Genomic DNA, 9,844 nt, shown 5'->3' on the forward strand with positions numbered 1-9,844 from the left:
GGCTGGCCTTGAACTCAGAAATCCACCTGCCTCTGCCTCCCAAGTGCCGGGATTAAAGGTGTGCCACCACCATTGCCTGGTGTGTATCAGTTTCTAAGGGCTTATCAGGATGACCAAAATATCTGAGCCTACTTCCCTGTCCTAGCCCAAAGTCCTATTCATGCCTGAAGCCTACTTCTTTGTTCTAGCCTAAGATTTAGATTCCTGCCTGAAATTACTTCTCTGTTTTAGCTTAAAATTAGATTCCTTGTGGGAGTGGGGGGTTGGGGGGGAAGAGGGGATGAGAGGTGGGGGAGTGGGGTGGTGGCGCATGCCTTTAATCCCAGCACTTGGGAGGCAGAGGCAGGTGGATTTCTGAGTTCGAGGCCAGCCTGGTCTACAGAGTGAGTTCCAGGACAGCCAGGACTATACAGAGAAACCTTGTCTCGAAAAACCAAAAAAAAAAAAAAAAAAAAAAATTAGACTCCTTCCTGAACTTAATTCTTTGTCATGGCCTAATGTCAGATTCCTGCCTGAAGCCCATTTCCTTGTCCTTGGCCAATGTCAGATTCATGCCAAGCAGGCCCCCAAAAGCTCTCCACATTGGAATATTTGTGCAAACACAGAAGAACTGCACTTGCTTTTGTACTGCCTTAGTTTTTAGTGTTTGTAGCTCATTTCCAGCAGCATTTTAGACTCAAGGCTCTAAACATCATTTTGTTCGTAAAAGAGGTTTTTAATAAAGTGTTTATCAGTTGGTAAACCTTTTAAAATTAAAAAGAAAACAGGCAATTTTGAAGCTTTGCCTTTTAAACTGACTCAAGCCTCAAAAGGAACTTAGCCATTTGTGAAAGTTTTCCTTCTACATAAGTCTCTCTTTCTGTGCAAACTAATGTTTGTTTTATAAGGAAAACACCACACTTTATAGTGCAGTGGCACTAAGGGACAAATCCTTTGCAGCTGTGGATGTTTTCCTTTGGTTCTTTATTCTTTTTCCAAAGCATGGTTCTTGGTGGGAGAGATCTCTGAAGGCAGGATGATCAGAAGCAGGAGTGGGACAGCCGTTGGCTGGTTTCAGTCTGTTAAGCCATCTGGTGTGCCTAGATGGGAGTGTGTCAGTGAACTAGTGGTCCAGCCTTTTGATTTTGTGCTTGTACATGGAGCTAACAGTGATGAGCTAGCTTCTAGACATAGGCAGGTCTGTACGTTTCTATTTGTAGATGACACATAATTAGAGTAGCCAAACAGCACACCATCCATGCTGTGGTGCCAGCTCTATGTGGTCTGTGAAACCCTAGTGGGGCTACTGAATAGGTTCCAAGAGGTTTGAAGTCAGCTGACCTCAATCCATGCCTTGGCTTGTCTATTCGCTCAGTAGATTCAAATGAGGCTTATTTTATTTATTAACTGTTATTGTTTTATTTTGTTTTTGAGAGAGTCTCATTGCATACCCCTGACTGGCTTGGACCCTATTCTGTAGATGAGGCTGGCCCTGAATTCACAATAGTTCTCTAGATTCTGCTTCCCAAGTGCTGGAATTACAGATGTATGCCACAATATCTGGCTTTAATCTTGAAAACTATAGTAATTTCAACAAATAGAGATTATATTACGCTGCCATTCTTATTGCCTGGGGATTATTCTAATACATTGTATTTGCAAAAGTCAATGTATCCAACAGAATTTAACCCTCCTCAAGAACACTGAACAATGTATATATATGCTTAGTCTAAAAAAATCATCTATATGCTCTTTTTGGTCTAGGAAGTGTAATTTAATATTATGTATTCAGATAGCTAAAGACAGCTTGCTGAGATATAGTGGCAGCTCTGTACTTTTGGCTCCTAAGCATTTCATTTATTTATACAGTTTTTACCTTACTTTTATTGGTAATGCTGAATATTTTCAGACCTATTACAATGGATCTTTTTCTATGAGAAAAACAGACTATTTGGCCACAGGTGGTTTTCATTTTTATTTTTTCCCATTGGTCTGAGGCATGTGGGTTGTCAGCCTTTGAAATCTTAATGCCATGTATAATGTGCAGGTGATTTTTTTATTTATAGAAATACCTAATCCTTGTTTGAGATTTATTAAATGGTGTACCATCTGTAAGCCTCCCTAAATCCTATAGATTAATTAGCCTTTAAAGTTGCCTTTTATCTAACTTTTAGTATAAATTCTTCCATCTGGGAACCTTCTCTTTTATGTGTTTACTCAGTGTTCCATGTACTTCAACACTCTAGTATTAATTGTGAGCACCGGCTTTCCCAGGAACAGTGCCGACTACAACTAACATTTAGCAGAACAAAGTGGTGTTGTCCTGAGAATGTCTGGAAATTGATGAGAAATCAACTTGTCATAGTCTTGCTTCCTCCCATCCCACCTCCCTCCCTCCCGTGTGTGTGTATGTTGGGTATTAGTTGTAATGTAAGCAGTTAGTTATATTGCTTGGGAATAATAACAGACACAATTCTAGACATGTATAGAGTTGGGAACTCTTGGCAGGTGCTGGGTATTTGTGATCAACCTTCTTGTGGAGTTCCAGTTAGAAATGAAAAGAGAAGAAAGTGCTCTTTCCAACAGCCACGTAATGCTTTTCCATGTGGTTTAGGACTGGAAGATGATTGACACCATCATGTTGGGTACCATTTGGTTATAGTTCAGTACTATTGCTAGGAGATGTTCCTATTATAAATGTGCTGGCTGGTTTTTATGTCAACTTGATACAAGCTAGGTTCATTTTGGAAGAGGGAACCTCAATTGAGACAAATTTTCTACCAAATTGGCCTGTGGGCAAGGCAGGGGTGTACTTTTTAAATTAGGGCCCAGCCTGTTGTAGATTATACCATCCCTGGGCTGGTGGTCTTGAGTGCTATAGAAACAAGCAGGTTGAGTAAGCCATGGGGAGCAGACCAGTAAGCAGCATTCCTTCCTGGCCTCTGCATCAGTTCCTGCCCTCAAGTTCCCACCATGAGTTCTTACTCTGACTTCCCTGGATGATGGATCACACACTATAAGATGAAATAGATCCTTTCTCTCCAGTTTGATTTTAGTCATGGTGTTGATCACACAGTTAGAAACCCTAACTAAGACAGTTAACTTAAACAAAACTGATCTGAAACTGCATTTACTGAAGGAACTATGGTACACTCCACAGTAGAGTGTTTTAAAGTCCATTGAGAAACAGACATCAGTAACTCAACCATTTATGTACATAATCTAATGAGGTTAATATTATTCTTTGTTTTTGAGACTACTTTGTTACCTTGATACCCAAAGAAATTAGACTAATGCTGTAACAGTGGGCCCTGCATTTTTTTTTTAATGTAACAAAAAAATTTAAGTTGTGACATGGTAGATATTTTTGGTTATTAAACAAAGATAGTATCAGATATGACATTGGGTTCCAAGGTCTAAAATCTAAGTGAAAAAAGATATTTAGCATTGTTGAAACCATTGGAGTATTTTGGTGTATCTTCCAAATTTTAAGAATGCAAGACATTCAGAGGAATAGGTGAGACTAGTTGGAGAGGTGAGGACTTAGAGGCTGGTTAGTGGAGGAGGTGGCATTAGGTGGAAGTAAAGAATATGGGCAAAATGAGAACAGTAGCGATTATGGAGTAGAGAATACTGGGGTTAAGGAGAAGGCATGGTTAGGTAGTGAGTGCTCAATCAAAGAAGGCCCTGAGAGAGAAAGGAGGCAGTGATTGACAGTTTTGGCTGTAGAGTGCCAGGAAGTGAGGAGAGAGTTTAGAGGTGGTGGTAGAGGGGGAGTTAGAAGACGGGAGTCTGTTGCTGTAGTGTGTCGGTCCATCCATGACAGCCTGCTTTGGAGGGTGACCGGAGAAAGAGAGAGAGGAGTAACAGAATATTTGCATTGAAATCAACTTGGCCATTAGCATATACTCAGTACACTTCTGGTGAGTGAAGGATTGAGAGAGGCAGTAAATAGAGTAAAAACATAGTGGTCACTTCTAACTGTGTCTTTGCAGGTTTGTTGGTTTTGTTCTTGTTTGTTTGATTTGAGAAAGTCTCTCATATGGCCCAGACTGGCTTTGAGCTGGCTTTGAAATCAGGGTGCTGGCATTATAGATACACATCGCCAACTTGGCTTTTTCATATTTTGAGAGAGATGTGATATTGATAAAAGGTGATGACAACAATTCTACATGGAGAAGTGATCTTCTGAGTAGTTGGGTCTAGGGTTTGGGAACTGAAGTCAATTAACTTAGGGCCAATGATGGTAATTAAAGCAGTATATATGTAATTTGGCCCTTCATATCCATGGATTTTGATGGATTTAACATACTGAGGTGGAAAATAAAAAAGAACATTGCCCCCCATACAATAAATGTGTAGAACTTCGTTACAACATACAGTGGCTTACATTGTACTAGATTAAGTAATCCTGAAATGGTTTTGCAGTGGTTCTCAACCTTCTGCACGCCGAAGCCAGTGCTGCTCCCTGTGTGTGTATCCTATGGCATGTGGGGGTCAGAAGACAGCTCTATATGGAGTTGGCTCTCTCCTTCCTCTGGAACTGGGGACCAGACTCAGGACTTGGGTCCACATGCTTGTGCAGCAAATGCTTTACCCACTGAGCTACCTTACTAATCTAGACATCTTTCTTTTTCATTTTAAAAATAGGGTAAGACTGGTGCCAGTCTGCATACCAGGTGCTGTCCGCAGGGATCTGCAGGGCTCAGGCCTGGCCAGAGGGGCCAAAGAGTTACAGTTTTCCAAGGGGAAGCCAGAGCAAGGCAGGCTGCCACACCTCCTCTGCGGTCACCCCTGCCCTGGAGTAGGTGACAGGCGGCATGGCCCAGTGGGCAGCTAGGGGCCAAGGTCAGGGTCACCGAGCAGGAGTTTGCTGAAGTCAGGCTGTTGCACCCGGCTGCTTGGGCCCGGCTGAGGTCCAGCCATGAGAGAAAGCTCTTCCCTGGAGTGTTACAGCTCAATAAGACAGGCACTCTCAGGCATGTTTAGTGAAATAACTCGTGTATTTTATTTCTCGTGGATAGGACCTTATAAACATTCGTGGGTGGGCTGGGATCTCGAGGCGGGTGTTTTCTACTGGCTTGGTCTGAGATGTTAGGGATGCCTCATCTCCACGTGGGAGGACATCAGGTGTTTTCCCTATGGGGCCGATTGTCCCAGTCCTCTCAATGGGGTGTCGTGATCACGTGTTCCAATGCAGGAACCTGGCAGCAGTAGATTTAAACACCTACTGTTCTCTATTGTGAGAATTACTGGGGTTTCTGAATCTTCTGGACCTTACCAGTGTTCTGTCTGGTGGCACGGTCCACTGCCCTATGGACTGAGCTCAAGCTTGGAGCAATCCTCCTGCTATAACCTCCTGGAGTCCTGGGCTTTTCAGTATAAGCTACCTCACACAGCTCCTTTGAGATACTTTCTGAGGGATTTTATAAAGGACCAGTTAGATGCTCAACAGTGTACTTCAGAAAACACTAGTGATTAGGATTTAGAAAGGAGTTTTTTACTCAAATCGACTTGAGCTTTCTTAATTTGAGTAGTATATTTAAGACTTGTTTAAAAATGGCCACCAACCTATATTTTGACCAAAGTTACTGAGAAATAATTTGAAAAATCAGTAGGTGTTGATATTTGGTATGGTTACAAAACCAGTACCATGATTCGGTGTGTTGTGTAACTTTTCCTAGATTGCTGTGCTGAGGAGACAGCAGCGTATGATAAAGAACCGAGAGTCTGCTTGTCAGTCACGAAAGAAGAAGAAAGAGTATATGCTAGGACTGGAGGCCAGGTTGAAGGCTGCCCTCTCAGAGAATGAGCAGCTGAAGAAGGAGAATGGGTCCCTGAAGCGACAGCTGGATGAGGTGGTATCAGAGGTGAGTGCTAATGAGCAGCTGCCTGAGGTGGTGGAAACTGAGTTTCTTTTTGATCAGTAAATTGCTAATTACTTTTTAAATCATATAAAATAGTAGTGCTAAGAAATGGGGACACAAGAAGCTCAAAATCATTTACAGTAGGAAAACAATGTTAGCAATGACCCTTTGGAATATGTTCCCTCCAGCATGTTAGGCATGGGACAATAAAGACTGTGACTGTAACATCCCCATCTTTCCTTGGGGCTCACATGGAGCTGGCACAAACTTGTTTCTGATTTATGCCAATAGATTCTCCCTCACCTCCAGAGAAGGGACCTAGGAAGGGCAGGCAGCCAGGATGTTCTGTCCACTGTGCTGCTAGTGGCTCTTGGCTCTAGACTAACCCATGCCACCAGCCCAGACAATGAGTCAATTTAGGTATTTTGCTCAGTACCTGAGGAGACATAATTCCTTCCTCCGTTGGAAAAGAGGGTATGGGAGGCTTTAGTCTTTTAAAAAGTACCATTTCTTTACTGTCAAGGTGTTTTTAGTTTTATTTTTTATGAGAAAATCTATTCACACAACTTGTAGAAAGGATGATTCTTAGTTACTGCTGTTTGTAGTCTTGACATCTAGTTTCATCCAATTTCATTTCCTGTAGAACCAGAGGCTCAAAGTCCCAAGTCCAAAGCGAAGAGCTGTCTGTGTAATGATGGTATTAGCATTTATAATGCTGAACTATGGGCCCATGAGGTAAGTGTGCAAGTGTTTTGCATACAAATACTAACATTTAAATGTTTGTTCTTTGTTATTGTTTTGCTCTACTCAAAAATAAGAGGAAAACTCATTTATTTTGAAAAGAGAAAATCAGCATTCCAGATGTGTCCAGATTAATTGGACAGGAGACAAGTGCTTTCACAGCTTTCAGAATGTATCTGGGAGGAGAACCACATTGAGGGATAGAGATGATGAATGTGACAAAACAGTGAGCAGACTGTGGCTGGGCACGTGAGTTCCTTGACATGATAGTTCATGGCATGTCATAGTGCACAGAAGATTATTTTCTATAATGACTGAGTGATATCCTGGAGAATCCCCAGGGAGGAATCTGAACCTTGAATTGTGATACTAGTTTGCCAAGTAGGAATCATAGGAAAAGCATGTTAAGCAGAGGAAACAGCATGTTAAAAAACATGCTTATAAAATAGTATATGGCATTCTTTTAAAAAGTAAAAAGTTGAGTTTGTGAACTGTTTTGCCTTTGTATTTATGTATACATAATTTGTTAAATGATGTTTACATATGGACAATATATGCAATATTCAAAGTGCTGTCTTTTGAATTATGGTAACACATCATTCTCTTTTAGTAACTTCATTACATTTTGAAGTATAGATATACTATTACTTGACATATTTCAGAAATTTTATGCTTTAGGAACCAGTTTATACTATTAAAGTTAAAAGTTACTGAGAATTGCAAAGAACTTACACTTATTAGTATTTATTGTGTAGTAGATTAAATATAATAGATTTTAAATGTTTATTTATAAATCATTATGTGTTATGTAATAAAATGTCTCCAAATATTTAATGACACAAAAGAGAGTAGTATCATTGTTTCTTTTTTCTTCTTTTCTTTCTTTTTTTTTTAAAGCAAATATTTGGTATCTGACCTACTACTACTACCTAATTTATGTCTCTGTCTCTATGCAGTGTGTTGTGATGTATTGCTAGGCACCAGGATTCCATGGCTCTGTGTCTATGTAGTCTATTATGATGTATTGCTAGGCTTGAAGTTGACAAAAATCAATCAGATTTTCATGTGAGAGAAGTTTACTGAGGTGCCACAGAGTTTGGGGATCCTTAGGGTTCCTCAGACTTTTTAAACTACACTTTTAAAGCATGTGCTATATTTAACCCTTTCCAGTTGTTTATAGGTGTTCACATGTGTGTCTGCATGTCCAGTGTGTGTATAAAATTATCTCATACAGTAAAGAGTGCACCAGTTTCCTCTCCTACTGGTAGGCAGAAGAAGTGTTCATTCATTGTGTAGTTCCTAATGCTGGATATTAGGAATGCTTTTTTTTTGTTTGTTTGTTTTTATTACTTTTCCATCTTCTGGGTCCCAGCATCTTCTTGTGCCTACTAACCTAGGAGTTCTCTAGACCTACTGGTCGGAGTTTTATGGAGGCTTCAATAGATTGGCGTGATGATTAGACTTCCAACCTTTGGTGATTTAACTCAATGTCAGTTTCTTTCAAGTCCTTGGAAATAAGGGATGAGACTAGAAATTCCAACTCACTAATCAGGGCTTACTTTCCTGGCAGTTGGCTTCCTTCCTTCGTAATTTACCTCAATTCCATAGGCTCAGGTATGGTTGACTGGAAGGGTTTATGGATATGTGTGTGTGTGTGTGTGTGTGTGTGTGTGTGTGTGTGTGTGTATGTGTGTAATAAAGGGATTTTCTCATCCTCATCACTCAGGAAATAAGAGTTTTAAGATTTCTGTGCTGAGAACTCAGGAAGACACCAAAATATTTCTTACAAAATCCCATTCATATTCCTGAATCAACAAGCAATGAATCAATCCTGGGAGGCCTTGTGCATAGCAATCAGTACCCAAGTTAAGATTAGGCTGTGCTATAAGAAGTAAGGATGGGGCTAGAGGAAGCATTCTGTGATGTCTGCTTGAGACAATAGAAATTTGGAACAAAAGTTCTAAATGAGTCAATGATCTTCACAGCCATCAAGTGAATCTCATTTCCACTGTAGATGGATCCACTATAAAATGAAGAAACAATGGTTCCTTCTTATGAAGAAAAGATTTGTGTTCAGAAAAGAATTAAAAGGCCAACATGAAAAGGAGAATTTAAGAATGAGAGAGAGAGAGAGCTAAGATGCTTGAAAATCCTGAAGGGCAACCAGCTAAGATCTGCCTTTCTTTGTAAGCTTAGGGAACAGAACATCAGGTTGTGGGAATATGAAGAACTTTTAAAGTTTTGAAATATGTTTAAAAGCTTACATTGAAGACAAGTAAAAGAAAGAAGAGCTGGAAGATTTGAGGAAACAGAAGGTTCTTAACAACTTGGGATGTTACCAAGAAGGAGAAAAGACAAAACTGGCTGCAAAACTCATAAAAGCAGAAAACTATTTCTTCTAGATGAGGTTGACATATGCAGTACACATCAAAGCCCTGAGACCAACAGGGATTCCAAGACTGAAACCTGTTGCATAAGCAGATGTTGAGAATCAAGATGTGTATTATTCAAGAGCATCTTTTGATTGGCCCCATTGTTTGGATATCTTCACCTGCTGGAGGGAGTCTGCTGGAGGAGAATGTTCCCAGATGTCACTTATCAGTTCCACATACAGGATAGTTATTGAACAACTCAGTGAAACACATGTGTGCTCCCTCTCTCACCCTAAAAAACAATAATTACACAACTGGTCTACAGAGATGGCTCAGTGATTAAGAATACTTGTTCCTATAGAGGACCTGGGCTCAATTCCCAGTGCTCACATGGTGGCTCGCAACTGTCCATAACTCCAGCTCTAAAGGATCCTCCACAGAGATGAGGCACACACATGGTGCACAGACATACATGTCAGCAAAACATAAAATAAATAAAATAAAAAATAAAGATAAAATAAAACATAAAATAAATACATCTTTAAAAAGTATATAAGAATTCCCTGTTAAAACAACAATAATGAGAAACCTTAAGTAATTACTATTATGTTTTATGATTGTGAGCTCTATCTGAATTTTCTTGACTACCACTGAATTAAAATTGACCAAACAAATGGATAGTTTAATCAGAGTCTTCTAAAGGATTTTAAATTTAGGAATTTAAACTATCTTTGATGAGTTAATTATAATGTTTCAGATGTGCAATGTAAAAATCATTTTCTGACTTACTGTGAAAAGAAAACAATTTGCCACACATACTTTAAGAAATATTCCCTGAAAGGAGCAACAAAATACTCAAGGGAGCAAATATGGAGACAAAGTGAG

General features: G+C 39.9%; 1 protein-coding gene across 2 annotated transcripts in view; it reads left to right on the forward strand.

Annotated features, from left to right (window-relative positions):
* Window positions 1–9,844, forward strand: part of Atf6 (activating transcription factor 6) — a 164,176-nt gene that overhangs the window by 42,122 nt on the left and 112,210 nt on the right. For both annotated transcript variants that reach the window (XM_028781831.1, XM_028781832.1), the window contains exons 8-9: window positions 5,664–5,849; window positions 6,490–6,581. In XM_028781831.1, the coding sequence (XP_028637664.1) occupies window positions 5,664–5,849; window positions 6,490–6,581 (278 nt within the window). The remainder of the gene's footprint in view (window positions 1–5,663; window positions 5,850–6,489; window positions 6,582–9,844) is intronic.

This window comes from Grammomys surdaster, unplaced genomic scaffold (assembly GCF_004785775.1).
Source record: "Grammomys surdaster isolate TR1022 unplaced genomic scaffold, NIH_TR_1.0 554, whole genome shotgun sequence".
In the NCBI taxonomy this organism is placed as follows: Eukaryota; Metazoa; Chordata; class Mammalia; order Rodentia; family Muridae; genus Grammomys; species Grammomys surdaster.